This window comes from Podarcis vaucheri, assembly GCF_965113315.1.
Source record: "Podarcis vaucheri genome assembly, chromosome: Z".
Taxonomy (NCBI): Eukaryota; Metazoa; Chordata; class Lepidosauria; order Squamata; family Lacertidae; genus Podarcis; species Podarcis vaucheri.
The window spans coordinates 25,875,872-25,896,100 of record NC_138758.1 but is presented as its reverse complement, the minus strand read 5'-3'; the positions used below and the strand labels follow the sequence as shown (position 1 = coordinate 25,896,100).

Sequence of the window (20,229 nt, the reverse complement as noted above, 5' to 3'; positions counted from 1 at the left end):
TTTCCTTACGTTTTCCTAAACTGCTGGTCCTCCTCGCCCTTGAAAGGCATCAGCTCTCCCCTCCCTCTGCCCAAACCTGGAAAATGAAAGCAAAAATCATTGCATGGGTGGACTCTTAAAAGGTTTCTTTCTTTCTAAGCATCCTTTCCCACATCCACTGGGCTCTATTCTTTTTCTTTGCTAAATTCCCTCCCCCCTCCCATAACTTTAAATAACCATTGCAGCCAGTCTCCAGGGTGCTGCATATAAATAGCAAATTTGTAGTATCTTTGGATTTTATTTCATTGCTGACATTGACATCTGTGGGCCTGTTTTGGGATATGAAAAGCACAGACAGCTCTTATACAGCAGCATACAGATCTATATAGATAGAGATAAGCATACCTATAATACATATAAATTTCCTAGCTGCTGCTGTTAGTAGCTCTTGAGAGCGGAACAGTCTGGGTCACTTGCACGCCTATGTAAGTTTGCAGTTAGGTTCCACTGGTTGCAGCTACTGTACACCGTACATTTAAAGCACCCTTAGGATTTCCCTCAGGGAATCCTAAGGAACTGCAGTTTACTCTTCACAGAGCAACAGTTGCCAGCACCCTTAAGGAACCATAGTTTTCGCGGTTCTTTGAAGGAAGCCATGTGCTTGAAATGCGTTTTTAAATGTACTTAAAATGTATGGTATGAATATGGGCCTTACTGCCTGTACATCCAGATCTATCTTCTGCACCACACCACACAAGCTGCATCAAAAGCACAGCAGGTTTGTTGCCTTATCACACAATCTTACCCTTTGTGTATTCAATTCATGTGTCCCTAAACAGACTGTAGGAGCATGTTGAACTGATTCATCAAGCTGATGGGAGTTGCCTGAAACATCTGCAGAGCTGCTTCTTCTTTGGCGCTCACTCGTAGCCGAGTAAGATTGCCTTCCATAAACACGGTTTTAACAATGAGTCCGTAAGTGACTGTGGAGGACAATTCTGGATCCACACGTCCTTCCACAGTGGGGACATTGGATTCTGGGCGGTAGTTGATCACGGTATGGATTTGCCACACGTGCCTTCCTTTTAGCACGTTTCTACCTTGCGTCCTGAGTTTGAGTGTCTTCAAAGCCCATGACACCTTTGATAAAGGCTGTTATCCAACTGGAGCGCTCACAGGCCAGCGTTTCCCAGTTGTCAGTGTTTATACTACATTGGGGAACTCATAATTAATCTGTCCCTTTTGTGTGGTTCGGGGGATAGTTCACCTGAATACTGTAGTTGGCAAAATATTGCATGCCATTTCCCCACAAACTTTTTTTTTTTAGGTGTGTGGGGGGGGGGAGGGAAAGTGAAGATGCCTCCAAAAAAGGGAAGGGAATTTCTAAGGATTTGTTGAGGTCGGTGGGTTGCAATTATCTTACAAACTTAGGGCAGTGGCGAAGGGGATCTTGCCTTCTCTTCAGACAAACACTTTATAAATCACTGTTTTTGCAGGTGGGTCTAAGCTTTGAAAGTTTGGCTGCACTTTGGGAACATTTCAGGTGCTCAAAAGGCATTCTCACTTCTCGCAGTGAGAGAACTGCCAGGAGGCCCTCAGAGCTGGACCTCAGTGTCTGGGCAGAATGATGCGGGTGGAGACTTCAGGCTTGAGGCTTTAAAGCTCAGCACCAACACAATTGACTCTGCCTGTTATTGGTTCTGGCATCACCTACTATTGACCTCTCTGCCTTCTCCCCTACCATTCCTTATGGGCACCAGCCCCTACTGGTTAAGAGGCTAGTCTTTAAAGAGGGGAATCTGATTCCTCCTCAGCCAGCGTGGAAAGACAGTACTAGCCTCTTAGCAGACCACTTATTTTTTTTTTAAAAAAAACCTTGTATCATGCAGGCTAGTGGAGGAGTGGCAGAACAATCCATTCTTCATCTGCCAGTGTTTTGCATTTCTCCTTTGGTCATGGAAGTGGGGGAGCCTCTTACTCTACAGCCAACACGAGCCACAGGATGGTAGGGGAAGGATGGTGCAATCCCTCTTCTGACATCCTGCTTGTTCACCTGTATGAAATTCCTTGTCATTTATGGTGACCAGGCAAGCTACCTAAATTCAAGGCTCTTTGGTGGTATTATTTTCCAATGGTCTTTAGTTAGATTTCTCTAGGGCAAACAGAAGCTAGTCTAGGAATTGTGTATTTATTTCTTACGCATTTTTCATTGCATTTGTATCTCACATTTTTCACCAAGGACCTCAAGGTGGCACACATGGTTCTCCCCCTCCTCGTTTAATCCCTGCAACAGCCCTGTGAGGTAGGTTAGGTGGAGAGGGGTGACTGGTCAAAGGTCACCCAGTGAGCTTCATAGCCAAGTAGGGATTTGGCCTCTCAGGTCCTAGTCCACCACACAAACCACTACACCATGCGTATCCTCAATAAGTGATTGGTTGGCTATTTTGATACCTATTCCTGCATATATTTCATCTCATTCCTATGACTTTGAGCTTATATTTGTGGAATACATTTGACTCGAGCAGCATTTCTCCCAGCTCACTTTAGAATGTAAAAAGGGGCATATGGTTCATGTGCTGATGTATATGCACTTGTGGCTACCTTCTAGCAACAGTCATTGGAGGACATTCTCAGTGGCTTCCGTGAAAGCAGAAATGTTTCTGAGATAAGAGGATTACTAAATTATTACTCTGTAGCGAAAGTGAAGTCACTGCCTCGGACAGTACTTCTAGTCTGCAAGTTACAAACAGAAGCAGAATTTAGGTTCACATCCACAGTTATATCCAGCTAAGTACAACTTGGAGCAGACCCACTGAAATTAATGGGGCTAGGTTTGTCATGCCCGTTAATTTCAAGTGGGCCTTCTCAGACTAAGCTGGATACAACATCTATGCAAACAAGAATTTTGGTGCTAGAACATTTATTATTTCACTGAGGTTAAGGTTGTTAACAACTACCAGCCATGATGGCTATGCACTGCCTCCAAGACAGGAGACACCAGTGTTTCTGAATACTAGTTGCTGCAAACCAGAGGAGGGGAGAGCGATCTTGTGCCCAGGTCCTGCTTGTGCGTTTCCCACGGATATCTGTTTGGCCACTGTGAGATCAGGATGCTGGGCTAGAAAGGCCATCAGTCTGATCCATCAGGCCTTTACTTAGGTTCTTATTTTCAGTCGCTGCACATCCAAACAGGCTGATGGTTGTAGCAATTCGTTTCTAAGAATCTTTGCACAAAGACAGCTAGCTTGGAAAATGAAGGATGCACACATAGGATTGCTCACGTGTAACTCTTGATAAAACAGATCCTAGTCCAGCAGGCCAGTGTAGCTGGAGTGTTCCAGTGCTGATGTGAGTTGTGGTGATGACTGAAATGATGATTCACACATATCTTTTGGATGCAAAATTAATAGTAAGACAGTTGAGCTCGGTACAGGCTGGTTCACTTCTGTGCTATTAATATGTTAATGGTATTGCAGGTTTTGCTGATAATGAATGTGAAAGGCTTTGAACACTTAGGTAAAGTAATGTCACTCCTAATAGTGAACTTGCTCAGTGTTTCTGTGCAGACAGGATTAGAGCCAAAACGGGGCTGTTGACAAACAGTATGTCAGTGAATCTCAAGGTATGCATGAATACAATACAAAAGAAAATAATTAAAAGGAGGCCAAACAAAGCCTCCAAACAAGTAATATGTACCGTATATACTCGTGTATAAGCCAACCCGAATATAAGCCAAGGCACCTAATTTTACCACAAAAAACTGGGGAAAGTTATTGACACGAGTATAAACCGGTTCACCACACCACAAACCCCTCCTGGTGGGCCAGAGTACGTGTGTGCGTGCGCACACACAGCAGAGAGGGGTTCTCTCTCCCCCCAGCAGAAAGGGCTGCTTCAGGCTGCTCGTTCCCCACTGACAGTGGCAGAGGTGGAGGAGGAGGAAGGAGCAGCCCAAAACGGCTGTTTTCAGGCTGCTTGTTCCTGCTCTTTTGACAGCGGCAAAGGCGGTGGCGGAGGAAGGAGCAGCCCGAAAAGGCTGCTTTCGAGCTGCTCGTTCCTCCTCGGCCACCGGCAACAGCCTCTGCCGCTGGAAATGCGCTTGGGTGGGACCCTCACTCGAGCATAAGCCGAGGGGGGTTTTTCAGCATTAAAAATGTTCTGAAAAAAGTCGGCTTATACATGAGTATATACAGTACATAGTTTTCAGGAGCTATGAGATGTTGAGCGCTGGTTGAAAAAAAACCAAAAACTAGGAAATTGGCGAGGTGTATGCGGGGGAGAATGAATTGAGCCGCTACCAACAGGAGTGTGGACCTGCGCCCTTCTAGATGTTGTTTGACTCCAATTCCCTTCAGACTGGCAGGGCTGATGGTTGTTGTAGTCCAACAACATCTGGAGGGCTTCAAATTTCACACTGCTTCTCTACAGCTGTATAGAGACCCGGAGGAAGGCATGGTGGCATGAACAGGAGCACACATCCCTGTTAAGAGGTGAGACTATATTGTAATATGTTGGAGATCCCCCTTACTGTATTTTTCCGTGTATAAGACTAGGTTTTTTCCTAAAAAATGATGTCAAAAATTAGGGGGCGTCTTATACACTGATACATCTCCCTCCGTTTTCTTAAATCTGAATCCCCCCAAATAGGGAGCGTCTTATACATGGGAGCGTCTTATAGACGGGAAAATACAGTATATAAATAAGCCTGTTAATGTTATTTACGTTGATGATGAAACAGTTCTTTCCCCTGCTTTTCTTGGAACTGAATTTAAGCGAGCTGAACTCTAGCTATTAGAAAAATAGAAAACACCTGAGAGAAATCTATGAATTTTGATTTCAGTGTGGGGTATTACTGATTCATATATGGGGTATCTAAGGATCAATTCCTCGCTGCAATAATACTATCAGATTCTTTACATGTATGTTGTTGTTTATTTCTTTCAATGGATTTGTAACCCGCCGTTCCTCCCAGGGCAGTTAACATACATATTATTTATGTGTAGGACGCATTTCTTTGGTACTTGGTACACAAGAGTAGCATAATTTATTAACTGGACACACATGTACCAAATCGCGGCTATATGAAGGGTAGGTATTAGGCCCTGACCCGAAAATATTTTCCCCTCCCAGCAATATATGCCATTCATAAATCATACAGTTTTATAGCAATTCCCAAGTACAAAATGGAAGTCTACGAAGAGGTTTTATTGTGAAAGTTGTGATCTTTTCACTTCATTCATGGAGCTCTTTTGAGAGTTTGTGAAAACTTGTAAAATACTTTTTAAGTCATGCAAAATTGTCTATGCTTAAAAGGATGTTCCAGACATGAATTTATCTTTTGCTTGACTGAAGGAATTGGCCCATACTAGTTTTTCAGTTCTGGGGTGAGTGAAGTCTTATCTACTCCATTCAGGACTTTCCAGTCTTACAGTTACAAGACTTCCCCCACCCCTTCAAAAAGGCATGTATACACATTAAGCACACGGCGACATAACAATACTTCAGTTATAAAACAAATCGGCATGGCACTCATGAAACTGGACAAGATTTGTCTACTAGCTTGTCAGTTTCATTGAGCAGTGATTCCCTAGTGAAAGAAAATAAATGAAACTTTTAAACAGTCAATGTTGCTTGTTTGTTCTCCACAAAAGCAACATATTCTTACTTGTCCATTGTGTATCTCTCAGGGAGTTTCTCTAATTCTGGGGGCTTGTGCTTGTAAACATACAACAGAGTAGCTGGCATCTCTCTGTACTGTCTTGATGATAGGCTCCTGTCACACCTTCAGATATAACAGCCTTCACTGGGAGACAACAATAATGAATTGGTGGCAGGGCAGACTTTTCTTTGTAAAAGATGGTTGAATGAATCTGCTTCTCTGTACAGGAAGACCTGCGATCTGAAGTGCTGCTGTCGTCCATGCAACTCCCATTAAAATCTCCCTGATTATAACCAAACATGTTAAAATTCCCATGCTCATAGAAAACTATCAGGTCACACTTTTGTATGCATGGGGGGGAAATGAAATCTGGGAACTTTTTGACAAGCTGTCCCCACATGATTCTGAGGTGGTACTGAGAGTAGTATAGGAGGACTGTTCTATGTGCCAACATAGAATCCACTGGAGTCCGCTGTATAGGTTACAGCAGCAGTTGCAAAAGCAGAAGTTCAGGTCACTTGATCCTCTTCTGCTTTCTGTGCTTCTGTAATGTGCTAATCGGTTCTCATTTCTAACTGGCCGCTAGAGAACATCTAGTCCTAAAAGTAAACAAGGAGGTCAGGAAAACACCCTCAAACCTGCACTGGCTTGTGCTCTTCATGAGGAGGCTGGAGCACCATGAGCATTTAGGGAAATCAGGCCTGAAATCACCTTGAGGAATCTTCTGCTGTCTCAGTTCATGTGTATCGCCACATTCACAACTTAACTCTTCATTTGCTTTAAATGTCATGTCTCCCCTTTCAGCTAGTATAGGAGAAGACGTTTTCTCCTCCTAATTAGGAACATACAAAGGGACTATAGAAGCTGCCTCACGTGTGGGCCGGCCATTGGTCCATCTCACTCAGCATTGTCTACACTAATTGGATTTCAGTCGGAGTCTCTCCTAGCCCGGCCTGGAAATGCCAGTGATTGAACCTGGGACCTTCTGTATGGCAAGCAGATGCTTTTCATTAACAGCTTGAAACTCCCCTCAACCCTAGCCAGTGGGAGCTATAGTACAGCAACATTCAGGCACCAGGTTGACTGTCTCTACGCTACCGTTTCCCTCACAAGTCTGCCTCTGTTCTCCAATGAAACTGATAAGCTGTTTGGGAAAAGCTTTGTCAGTTTTATTGATTCCCTTATCAGTTTTCTTGCTTACCGGTAGTTAAAAGTATTACCGCAGCTCCCCGTATTTAAGCTCTCACTTGGTAGGCATTGGCAATAAGGAATTCCATGCAGGAGAGTGGATGGTCTGGTGAAAGAGGGATGGGGGGGCTCTGCCCCTCCTCTACACCCATCTTAGAAATTAATAGGGTTGATGAAGCCTTTTGGGACCCGCAGAGAGCCCAAACAGTAGGTGGTTCTGGTTCTAGTGAGATGCAGAGCAAACTAATTCTGGTTTGTCTCCATTCTCTTCTCTGCTGAGTTATGCAAGGGGCACCACTGAGACCGAGGAGGAAACTGATAAGCAATGTTACCTGCCTGGACTGGTTGTAAGTAAGAAGGCAGGCCAGGTAGGAAGGCTCAGGGCAGACTGCGGTTGGTGGGGCAGTGCCCTGCCCCAAGTACCCTAACAGATCAGCCTCTACTGGCTGACAGAGGGAAGCCTGCTCCTCCTTGAGATCCAGCATAGTAATACGTTGGGCGGCTGGAAGAAGGATGGTGCTCTCCTTCCTCTGCTAGTAATATTTATTTCCAGCCTAGTAACTCTTATGTACTTATTCACAAGGCTGCATTACTGTTTGCACAGGGACTAAGTGTGCATACAAGCCTCCTTCTGAATGAGGAACAACAACAAAGGACCATCAGCTGAGCAGCAGTGGCGGGCAGCAGAGATAAGGGGTGGCTGGATCAAGTTTTACAGGGTTGGTGAAATATCCTTCATCCTAATGCTGAAGCTTAGATGTTATGGGAGAACCACACTTTCTTTGTGATGCTAGTGCTGGGGCAGAAGGAGTGTGTGTAAATGTGCTTAACCCTTCTCCTTTCCACAATTTCTTCCTTTCAAATGAAACCCAGGCAGTTAAAACCAAAAGAAACTGGTTTAAATCAAAATTATTTTAAATATTGTTTACCCAGAAAAAACTCTTCGCACTTTGCGCATATTTACATGCAGGAAAATACTGATGAGATCAAACTTTAAAAACAAGCAGTCATACAATATATATATATGTATAAATATAAAATAAAATCAGGAGTTTTTAAACAAATACACATAATTGAAAATGAGCCTCTTGAGGGAAAATGGGTGTTGGGTCACTTTACAGGGGGAAATTAGCACCAAGAAGGGAAAACATACCTGCACCTGCACATTCCCCATCATCTCTGTATCTGCAGGGTTGGAACCATGCATTTTCCAACATAATGTCTCGTTCAGCCCTTCGGATGAGAGGAACTGTGGATTAGGCTCTCCTTTTGGCTACGTGCTGGCTCAGTCTAGTTGGAGAGTTAGTTGGGTTGAATGACCCAGATGCTACCTTTAGTTATTTTACATCTCAAGACGGTTCTGTAGTGTTTATTCATCTGAGATGACATTTCTTTCTTTTTTTAATGGGAAAAATATTTGTGTAAAGAACATTGCTGTTCTTGGCATCTTGAGTGCAAAAATGTTCAGCAAAGTCATTTCCCTTGGACAATTAATTTGGGTGGTGCTGCAACAGACCTGAAGCCCCTGTTTAATCTTTCACAATATGTTTTCTGCTTTCAGGAATACCAGATTAGTGGTCCCTGTTCGGGGGGGGGGGGGATGGCTACTGGCTTTGTATATCTGACACCTTAGGAAGAACTATAGTTGCTACAGCCACTATACATAGAAGCTGAAACAAAGGGAGTGCATGTTGGCGTATTAATAATCAGTCTAATAATGCTATCAAATATTAAAAGGAAAACTGTTGATGGGCTGCCAAAATGAAACTGATGGAAGAGTGTAATGCCACTTTAAATAGTTATTGCGGTCCACCTACTATTAGGCACCTTCTGCTTGGGAACTTCAGATCTTGTAAAGTGATTTGTAAAAAGCAGACTAGCACTTGTTATATGATTACACAGCTATGGTTAGGATTAAGTGTGGAGTGAGGAATTGCCTCTAGCCTCATCCCCTCTCAGGAAGCCCTGGAAATACTCTGTTGTTTAGTTGTTCTGATGAAACTGGGTTCAAATCCTGACATGCTGAAACTCCAGCTTCCCATCTGTAGAAATAGGGTGGAAATAACTGACCACACAAGATTGTTAATGAGGAAAACTGTACAGTCCTTTGCTTATAAAAAGCGCCTTGAGAATCTCTGCTGTAAGGAAATTGCCTTTCATATCTTGTGATTCCTAAAGTAAACTCTATATGTGGCAAACAATATAAATTGTGTGAATGACCCATATTTCATTGCTCATGTCTTACATAAACTCCTCTGGATTAGATGAGGTTATAAACAAACCCAGTCTAGAATCACAATTAGTGTAAACTGTGGACTCTACGCTGCTCATAAGGCAGCTGTTTGGGCATTTGAAAGAAACTGTTGCAAATTCTAGAGTTTACAGATGGAGGAGTTTACAATTCTGAAGATCTGTTACCAGGATGACAGCAATGGTAAATGCTAATCGACAGTTCATGGGGTTGCAACCTCTTTTTCCCACAGTCACAAAATCTGCTGACAAATCTGATAAATAACCCTACTTCATCATCAGAAAAGCTCCTAAGAGCTTGGGACATCTCCAGGGTCCTTTGATAGTTCCTTCTAGGACTTAGAGCTGCCTCTCATCCAGGTGGTGGTGGAGGTGACTATTCCCAAGGATCTCTAGAAGACAGGTGATGATAATTAAATCAGTTTAAAGCTATAGTGAGGCATGGAGATGGAGAACATGTGGCCCTCTAGATGTTGGTCAGCAAATCCCATTGTCCTTGAGCAATGGCCAGGAGTCCAACAACACCTGGAGGGCCACAGGTTCCACTTCCCTGGTGTAGTGGACTGTGCATTGTTTCCATGGAAATTATTGGTTTAAACCCTGCAGCAGGGTTGTAAAGGATAGCTTTTATTTATCTATTTAAGAATTTATAAACCGCTTTACATTGGAACAACCAAGCAATGTATAAATATTTTGTATTTCCTTTAAATGGCATGACTCAGAACAGTTTTTATTTGAGTTTAGCAAAACCAGCACACACTCTTCACCATTTTGAACTGAAAGAGGATCCAGGACAAATTTGTCTTGCTTTGAAGGGGATTAATTTTACCCTTGACTTACAAATGCACTTAAGGGAACAGCTGCTATTTCTCTTTCTTCTTTGAGAGAACTAGGTTATCACACCACACGTTCTGCACAACACCTCCCTCCAAATAATTGGCCACTTCCACATCCAACTTCTTTGAAATTCATTTATTATGAATTCCGAGCTGTAAATAGATAAAAGTGAACCAGCAGGGAGTTGTGGTTTTCTTTGCTTCTGGTTATGAATCCCCCCCCCCTTTTTTTGCATTCAGTTGCATCCTAAATCTCCAAGATGAATGAGACAACCAGATAAGGTCTTTGGCAGATATAAGGAATATGAACTAATGACATCCTGCTTTTTGTTTACTCATCTCAGAGCACCAAAGTTAGTAGGACTGCACCAAGACAGCATCCTGAGTTGCATGGCTGTGTATCAGCTTCTGAACGTACCTAGGCCAGGACTGCATTCAGAAAGCACTCTCTTCTGCTTTCCTGACGTTTACTCTCCTGATATTTTTATTTTATTTTATGTGACCTTTCACATGACATAAAAAACCACTTATGAAAAAAACTTGCAGAATCTAAAGGAAACTTAATACTGATTTCTGTGTTAATTGTTTCCAGAAAATAAATCTGTTTGCAAGCCTATTATCCCAGAATATTGTGGGGCAAAATTTGGGGCAGTGTCCTTGCATATACTTTCCCCCCTGCAGTTTTCATTGGTGAATCATGGGGGAACAGACACACACATTCTCATAGAGGGTGGGAGGGTATGGTGCATGTCCAATTATGTCTGCTGTTGTAACACACCACAGCCACTGGCATGTATGCAATTTAGTGCAACATGACAGTAAAGCAATCAGGTAATGTAGTGTAAAAAGAACGTCAGAAACTGGGAACAGAAACACAAGCATTGTAACTATTTCTTTACTTACTTACTTACTTAGTGCCCTTCATCATAAGATCTCAGTGAGGTTTTTCCTAAAATGGGTATTTTTGGATGTGGGGTGTCAAATCCCGCCCAAAACTATCCATTGGCCCTGAAAGCTGAGAAGATACTGTCAGTTCTACTTGGAGGGGATTTGTACAAATCCAGGGTTTCCTCAGGCCTACTGATACCTTCCTGTTGTGCATGGGTGATGCAGCTTCAGCTGCATTAGTATAATAGTGGAAAATAATACATGATTATTTTAAAATAAAAATGCTGCTTTGAAAAGCAGCAAGTGAACTGGTGTATCTTGAACGGGAAAGGGGTTGTTGTTGTTGTTGTTTTGTTTTTTTGGTCCAGAGGGTAAGAATGCTGATTGAGGCATTGTACTTTCAGCTTCTGAAAACATATGATTGAGCCCTCCACTAATTAGTCAGCAAATACCAGAGATGAAATTTAGGGAATTTCTTCCAAAGTATGTTCTCTGACCTGCCGGTTAATGATGGAGTTATTCAAGCCCAGTTGCTTAACTTTTCAGAGGAGAACTGTTGTGTCATCGCAATGCTCTGGTTCCATTCTTTCCCCCCTTTTCCTTTTCAGGAATCAAAACTTGAGGATAGAGCAATAGGTGAATTAAAACAACAAACAACCGTGCATACAGTTTGATGGCACCTTTCAGCATCCTTGCTGGGTTTTCTGGAAACTCTTGTCACACAAATGGGAATAATGACTAAATACTGGGCTTGATCTAAGTTAGTTGAATTTGGGTACCATGGGACAAGTTAGTCATGATTTAAGTCCCATTGATTTCATGACTTAAGTCATTAAGAGCTTGTTTCAATGATTTCAGCGGGAACCACCTGAAATCGGTTTAGTCTGGATCCAGCTCCAGGATGGCCAATTGTGTATTTCCAAAATAAGAGAAAATGTGCCCCCACCACCTAAAACAAAGAGTACAATTTTGCATAAAATTTGTATGTACATATGCAAATTTAGAAATAGTTACTGCAGTTTGAACTGAAATACAATACCAGAGTAGGAAAGATTATGACAAGGGGATCTGTTTGCCTACTCCATCTGCTATCCAGATACTGTGCATTGCTAGTTTCAAGACTCCTGCTCTCCCTTGTTACAGTTCTTTTAACTTTAGACTACACAGGTCCTCTTCACATAGAGAACTGTCCTCTGTAAAGCAGGGCCCATGGCCACCCTATCTAACTCACAGAGACTTTCTGAACCCCACGTTGTGATGGGGCTGTTTATTCTCATCTGTTTCCCTTATGCAGTAGCTATGCATGTAAACTGGGTCTTCGGCTGTGAGTTCAGATCTTACCTCAACCCATACCCTTGATGCCTTTCTATAGAATGGTGGCAATCAAAACAGCATTTGTAAGAGGTATCTACTTAGGGAGGAAAGGTGAGGTGAGGATTGTAAAGCACATTACACATTTATTTTTTTAGAGATGCTTGTTCAAAGATCAAAACAGAAGTCTCCAAAGTAAGTAGTTTTGGTTTCTATTCATGCTGTTTATCCTTCCTTCAAAACATAGTCTTAAGTTTAAGTGTAGATGCTTGGATTAAAACTTTAAATTCTCGTTTGGGCATTTGGACCTTTGTCATGACAATTGGAGTGCTGTTGTTTAGGATGCTAGCCATCTGTGCCCTATTACAAGTTACCATTCCAGTATTCCTCTCATTGTTTTTGTCCTGCAACAGTCAGCCAGAATGCTGAATCATTGTTGAACTGTTTTGCCCACTCCAGGTTTCCCCCATTTCCCCCCTACTTATGCAGTATTTGGGGTTTTTGTTGGCCCTGACTACTTTCCTCTGGAAGGTTGACCATGTCCAAATCTTGCCCTTGGGTTTTAGGATGTTCCTCATGCCTGACATACAGAATATAGAAACCTGAAGACTGAACTAGAAAAATCTTGGATGAAATTAAGACATTCCTGTCCTCTTTTCCTCAGGCCTGATCATGAAACTCTAGATTTTAGGAGCAGCATATTTAGCAACTGTAGTTTTAAAGATGCTTTCTTATAAAGTTACTATTTCATTCATGGATAATAAACAAATGCTGAATAATATTGCTGGAGCTATCCTTTGGTCCTGCAGTATGCTTATTGTTATTGTTACAAGTATTTAAATCTCTTATCTGAAAGTAAAATTATTTTGAAAATAGAAAGCACTTCATGTATAATGCAGGTATATTGACATGTGCATTATACACCCACTTTTGATATTTACTAGTTCATTTCTTTGTTTTGGCTATTAAGGCATGGATATTACTGGGAAATAAATCAATATGGTTTCTTTGTTTAGATGGCGGCAGAAAAGAAATCATGCTGTTAATACGTACAGGTTGCCCGATTATTTCTCTGTTGGATTTGTTCTCTGCATTAGTTCCCCAGGATTTGAGAAGGAAAAAGACTGTAGCTCAGAGGCAGGGCACCCCCTTTGCAAGCACAAGGTCCCCAGGTTCAATCCGCTCCATCTACCGTGGGTGTGTGCTAGTAAAATCTCTTGTCTGAAACCCTGGAGAACTACTGCTTGTATTTGTTGAGTAGCTGCGGAGAACCTTGAAGTTAAAAGGTCATTTCCCTGCTTTTATGGTAACGTTTTCAGGGTAGGATGAGTTATGGACTGGGCACTGCTTCCCATCTCTCCTCCTTGTTGTAAGTGAAGGAAAGAAGGTCTAACAAAGCATATTTGGAGAGGGGAAAAAAAATTCCCTGGCATACATCCACACTATACATTTAAAGCATTATGCCACTTTAAAGAGTCATGGCTTTCTCTAAAGAAGGGTGTAGTTAGTTAAGGGTGCTCAGAGTTGTTAGGAGACCCCCTCCCCAATACACAGAGCCACAGTCACCCAAATGGTTAACAATCAATTCTTCTTCCCAGAGAACCCCAGGCATTGCAGTTCTGTGAGGGGAATAGGGGTCTTCTAATAACTCACAGCACTTTTTACAGTTCCCAGCATTCTTTGGGGCTGACCTGGCTCTTAAACCGTAGTTTAAGTCGTTATTTATGTGTATAGTGCATATGTGGCCTATGTAAGGGTGTAAATACTTTACCTTCCGCTGTATAAATTTATATGTGTATATATGTACATATAATCTCATGCAACCCCCACCCCCCGGGGCGGGAAGCACTTGGATCAAAGTATCAGTAAGGCCAGACACTCTGAAAGCAGTCAAGTGAATAATAATCTCTAAACTATCTTGTGGCTTTTTATTTTCTAGTAAATCAGATAGAACGGGTGGAAACATTTCCAAGTATTTTGTGTTTGTGAGTTGTCTATCATGTCAGTCTATTAGCTGGCTAAAAAGTGAGGGACAAAAAACGGTCAAATCCCCATTTTGAAAGATGTGAGTGCCTCAGACTTTGAAATTAATGACTCACACGTAGCTTTCCCTGTTTAACTTCCTATTTTTGAAAGAAACAACACAGCCACACACACAACCACAGTCTTTTAATATACCCTGACGTATATTGTCACCAAAACTGGATGATGATCAAAGTGAAAACCTTTTATGTGGTAAAATTCAAAGCAGAAGACTGCGGTAGTGATTATTCCAGCGTGAAGCTTCATACTGTAAAACGTTCTCAAAGTAGAATCACGAGGAATGCAGGAACGTAGTGCATCGTGTGGAGAAAGAGGTTAGAGATATTTTCTCTCTCTCTCCCTTTCTCTCATAACACTAGCACTTCTGGACCTTTAATGAAGCTGAATACTGAAAGGTTCAGTCCAGACAAAACCAAGTATTTATTTATGCAGTACATAGCTAGATGTGTGGAATTAGCTGTCGCTGGATGGGATGGCCATCAGCTGTAAAAGACAATTACAATCCATTGAGGATCAGACTTTTGACGGCTCCTATCTACTATAAGTTTGCTCTTCCTCCACTGTTTAAGGTAATGTGTCTCTGAATATCAGTTGCTGGGAGGAGTCAGAAGTGGGGACAATTGCTGTTGTACTCAGGCCTGCTTGCAGGATTCCCAGAGGCATTTGGGTCAGCCTTGTGGAAATCAAGATTCTGGACCAAATGAGCCTTTGGCCTGATTCCACAGGGCTCTTCCTATGTCCCTAACAAGAGTTTGTTTCTGCCCAGTTCAGCTGTGATTGTCAATTTAAAGAGCAAGCTGGTTACAAAGTGTGGGGGAGAATCTCAGGGGCTGATGCAGTTTTGGGGGTCCCTTAGGCTTGGGGGACACTTAGGCATTTCCCTGCATAGGCTCACCTCCTGTCACTGCAGTCTGTTCACTTGTCCAATCTGTATTAGCTCTTGAATGCTCAGAGAGGACTGGTAAGCTAATAGTAATGGTGCAAAGGAGAAGAGCAGGACCAGGGGGCTCTGGGGGTTGCAGTGCTCCCCCATGGGGGCCTCAACAGCTGCCCAACAATGCCTGCCCTGACATCAGCCCTGGGAATGCTCTCAATCAATATATTTAAAATAGATTTTTACCATATCCGGGTCATAAAAGTCTCTCATTCTGTTCCGTGCCACTGTACAGATCAGCTCTGTCATCTCTGGCAATATTGATCATCCACTCAGAAAGTGAGTAGTTCAGCTTCCCTCCTCCAGTCCTCCCTCAGCCTGACATGATCAGCACTGTCAGAGAGCTGCTGTTATTGATCAGTGATCTGTGCATATTGCAGGTGCCCTATAGCTGAGACCCATCCCTTGGTGATTCAAGATACAAGGGGCCTTCCCTCAATTGCAGGCTGCTTGGAAAAATCATTGTGCAAATCCTTGTTTCTGTGCATGGATCCCTGTTCCTGGACCAGGGCCAAATAATAGTAGGCAACAATTACTTTGCACTATGGGAGGCTCCAAAAGCATCTCAACCTTTGCTTAATCTTCTCTCAGATGGAGGAGCTAGAGTCATTTAAGATACTTACATTCAGATTTACTAAAAATATAACTAAATGAGTTGTTTCACTTTCTTATAACAGGTGAAATCTAGCCACATATTAAAACTGCTTTGAAAATGCTTTTTTGAAAAATGTTTTTAAAAATGCTTTGAATTTTCCATAAGACTCACCATCACTATCTAGTGTCACATTGTATATTGTACTTAAGACACACATAAAACATTTTATTTGCAGCTGTATAGCCGAGTCTGCTGTCTTTTCCCCAAGTTAATCTTCAAAACCATCCAAGTTAGGCTACAAGCTTCATTCATGGCCCTTGGTATGTCTTTGGATCTGTGGCTGAAGACAGGAAATGGCACATCCATTATTAAGTATTCATATTGATTTTAACTGTATTTGTGTTGATTCATTTATTTCTTGTGTTGTTTGTGTTGTATTGCAATTTGAATTCCATAAGAAATTAAAGAAATAACAAAATACATTTAAAAATCATGCAGCATCAAGCACAGCACATTACAATTGCTACAACAGGCACAAAAAATCATTAAGTGGTCTGTCAAGACCCCCAGCAATTTTCAATTTTGCGGGGGAATCTCTGCTTTAAGAGAAATCTATAAGCACCATTAAAACAACTACAGGTTGTCTCCCCAAATCTGTTCACTTTTAAAACCCTTTTCTCCTATTGCCAGCTGGTCATTTTGTTTTCCAACCACAGGTGTTGAAAACTGCAGCCCATTTCCTTTTGATGGTTGTGGTTAGTTGCACACAACAAGTATCTTATTGTGGGTTTGGTGTATTTTTTTTAAACAAAGACCTGCTCTATTGCCATTCACTTTACAAAAGCAAAAATAAAATTGTAGAACAAGAAAACCGTGTGTGTGTGTGTGTGTGTGTGTGTGTAAATTTTTTTAAGAGGACTTCATTGTTCTTATCTGAATTCATATCCTGTTTAGGATGCTGTGTGTGTGTGTGTGTGTGTGTGTGTGTGTGTGTGTGTGAGAAACCCAACAAAATAATTACTGGAGCATTGGGTGATATCCAGCTGAGTCATAGGTAGAACAGACCCATTGGGTATATTCTGAGCATGACTAATGTTGGATATCGTCCATTGTTTCTCTCCCTCCACCCCCTTTGATAGTATCCAGAAACAAAGATTCTTGGATGGAAACGTCAATAACAGAAGTAACTGTTCACGGCCAAAGTGATGTCCACAGTAAAATTAGCTTTAGACATCCATTTTGAGAGTATGTGGTTGCCCTCTCTTTTGCTGCTTGTTCTTTATTCTTTATTTCTAGGAACATTAAGAAACTACTCCATACCAAGTCACACCATTGGCCCATCTAGCCCAGTATTGTCAGCACTTCCTGGCAGTGGCTGTCCAGAGTTTGAGACAGGAATCTTTCCCAGCTGTGGCTCGAGAGATCTTCCTACGACCTATGTTTGAATTGACACCCTTCTCCAGTGTTCAGTTCTGATAAGTACAAAATCCAGTAATGCTTTGTGCTTGGTTTGTTTAAACAAATAGGCTATGATGTCATTCATATATATATATATGAATATATATATATTCCATTTTCTGCAGTCATCATTGTGTCCAGAAGGGAACTCTTTTAAGAGTTTCTGTAGCAACGTAATGCAGCCTATGCAGATGTAGAGAAAGAAGAAAAGTTCAGAGGGAGCTGAGTGAGACAGCAATTTTAAGAGTAAATTATTTGGAAGTATTGGCTTCTGAAGGAGGAGTTCCGAGGAAGCAACAACACCCCCCACCCCTTTCAGCATCATTTTATCAATTGTTACAGCAAAAGCACTTCCATGGAAGTCTGTACTAACGGTTCCAAGAAGTGCTTGTTGACGTGCCTGCATCCTGAGGCAAGGGCTGTTGGGAGGGTCCAAGGCAACGGGCCTATCACATCTCAGCTGGAGTCACTTTGAACAGAGTTCAAAGAATTTCAATTTCTTTCCCTTCAATCCTTTGCGTGTAAGACAAATTCAAGAGGCAAAGGTCTTTCTCAGATGTGGAAGTGTGAAAGAAAGCTTTTCCTATTGAATTTCTGCCTCCCTCAAATAAAGCCTATTATATCTAACAGTGGCAAATTTAGGGAGGAGCTGAGAACTGATATATATTGTATTACACAACCCTGTGAAAAACTAAAAAGAACACCCACAAAACCTAGGTAAATATACTTTAAAATATTCTGCAGTAAGCTTCAGAATAGCAAGTTTCTTAGCAGAAAGCTATTACATACCAAAACTCTCCACAGACCTATGTATCTTTTTTTGCTTTAAAAAAGAAACAGCTTATTGGGGCTTTATTCCAGATACTTATGCTCTGTAATTAATGAGAGGGTTTGTTTTAACTCTTACCATTCTGTTCTGTTCTATTCTATACTTTATTTATTTATGCCAGGTAGCAAATTTACAGAAAGCAACAGGAGGTATTTTTCAAAGTAGCTGAATGTTGTTTCTATGTATGAATGTTTGGATAAATGTTCTCTTGGCAAGTCCTTGTGTGAGTAAGCAGAAATAAATATTTCTTTTTTTATTTCTATATCGCATATGATACTGAAAGGCTCTAAACATGGGGTGAGGAACCTTTGGTCCGCCAGATGTTGTTAAACCCCAATATCGATCAGCCCCTGCCAGCGTGGTCATTGGCCAAAGACGATGGGAGTTGTATTCCAGAAAGATCTGGAGGGAAAAAGATTTCCCATCTGTAGTCAAAATAATTGACTATACGTGTAAAACATGTTCAGTAATGCTTAGGTCTCGGTCAGTGTCTAGGCTATGAAAATTGTTACAGCATTTCCACAACAGATCATTGAAATCACATCATTTTCCATATTTGAAAATGATGTGATTAATACAAATTTTGAAAATGGGACATTTTTGCTGCTTACCACAGTGTTTTGTTTTAATTGTTTCATTAAGAAATGTTATAAACCAGTTACTCAAATAATCCCTAAGTACATAGAATAATCCTAACAATTAATACTATATAAGTAAGGGCTTATATCTGAAGTAGCACCATGTTTCTTGTTAATACAAGGATTTAGCTTCGGGTTAGAATAATAGCACATGCAGAGCATATTAGTCTTCTTTTGTTTTTTAAAGCAGGTTACAAACATTGGTGCCTCTTGCATATTATTAACTCCAGTTTGGTCCAAGAGGAGCAGGATGAAAGGAAAAATATTCCTGGTTATGGAATCTGAGGCTTGGGGGGGGCAGGGGGGTGTTGATTATTGATACACTGACCACACTTATTGCATGTTTTACATAGTACAGCCATGCTCCTTGTACCTGATATTATTGTGGGATTTTTCTCTTCCTCGTATCATTAATGCAATGAGGGGTATTTTCTTTTCTTTTTTTAAACAACTAGCTATTTCAAGCTTGTTATTTCCTTGACCCTCAAGACCAGCTTGCTGTTGTTTGTTGATGTGATTTCTATAGTTACACTGGCAGAAATATGCTGCCTTTCTCATTTGGGCCCCTCAATTCCAGAAATAGCTAGATAGAGCAAAGTGTTAATAGCTGGCGACTCTAGACATGAGTCATAACCATGGTGGCTGTGAGAGCAGTGGAAAGATGGCATTGATAAGGTTCCAGAGTGTATCTTTAATCTTTAGATGTCAGTTACCTAACCTCCTTGTTAGGTACTGGGAGATCTGTGTCTTGGAGGAGACAGAGGCACAGGTATGGTAAGACAAGGACTCACATGACACCAGTAGGAGGATCAGGTAAGCTGAGGTGGGTGGGAGAAAGCAGAATCTATACCAGAGGTGGAGGTACGAAGATAAGCCTCTGACCTGCTCTGAAAATATGCTAGCCTGCTTTCTCCAGATTTTTACCTCTTAAGTCATTTTACGCTTGAATGTGTCTACAATTGCTAAATGTATGGCTGGTTTTGAAGAAAAGCCAGGGGGCCATATGCACTATACATTTAAAGCACAATTATACGACTTGAAACAGTCGTGACTTGCCCAGAGAGTTCTAGGAACCATAGTTTGTTGAGGGTGATTAGAGTTGTTTTAGAGACCACCCCTCACAGAGCTACAATTTCCAGAATGGTTTAGCAGTGAGTCTTGTCTTCCCAGAGAGCTGTGGGAATTGTAGCTCTGTGAGGGGAATAGGGGTCTTTCAAAACCCTTAACAAACTACAGCCCAGGACTCTTAAATCTTAGATTAACACCATGGCCATTTAAAGTGGTATAATGCTGCTTTAGGTATATAATGCATATGGGGCTCAGATTTGAACCGCAATAAAATGACTGTGGATAAACAACAGCTCTGTGGACTTGCCCTCAACTATAAGTGGCCTTCTGGACCAATTTCAAAATGGCAACAGCTTATGAAGGAGCTAGGAGGTCACTGTGGACCTGTGATTAACATGCATACAATTTGACTTTACCTCAAATATCCTTTTTTTGCCAATCGTTCAGTGAAATAAGTCCCCCCCCCCCAGCAAGCCGCCGTCTGAAAGTGGATGACAGATTTCAGTCTGCCTCAGCTGCTTATTTGGAAAGCATGCTGGCCTTGGGCAGAGGA

At 41.7% G+C, this 20,229-nt stretch overlaps 1 protein-coding gene across 5 annotated transcripts in view; it reads left to right on the top strand.

Moving 5' to 3' along the window:
- GAB3 (GRB2 associated binding protein 3) overlaps nt 1-20,229 on the top strand; it is a 94,643-nt gene that overhangs the window by 16,004 nt on the left and 58,410 nt on the right. The window contains exon 1 of one of the 5 annotated variants that reach the window (XM_082208132.1): nt 14,502-14,723. The exons of 3 other annotated variants lie outside the window; for them this stretch is intronic. In XM_082208132.1, the coding sequence (XP_082064258.1) occupies nt 14,598-14,723 (126 nt within the window). In that variant the 5' untranslated portion in view covers nt 14,502-14,597. Of the gene's footprint in view, nt 1-14,501; nt 14,724-20,229 lie in introns of those variants that run through there. One more of the 5 variants, XM_082208136.1, reaches the window with a different exon arrangement.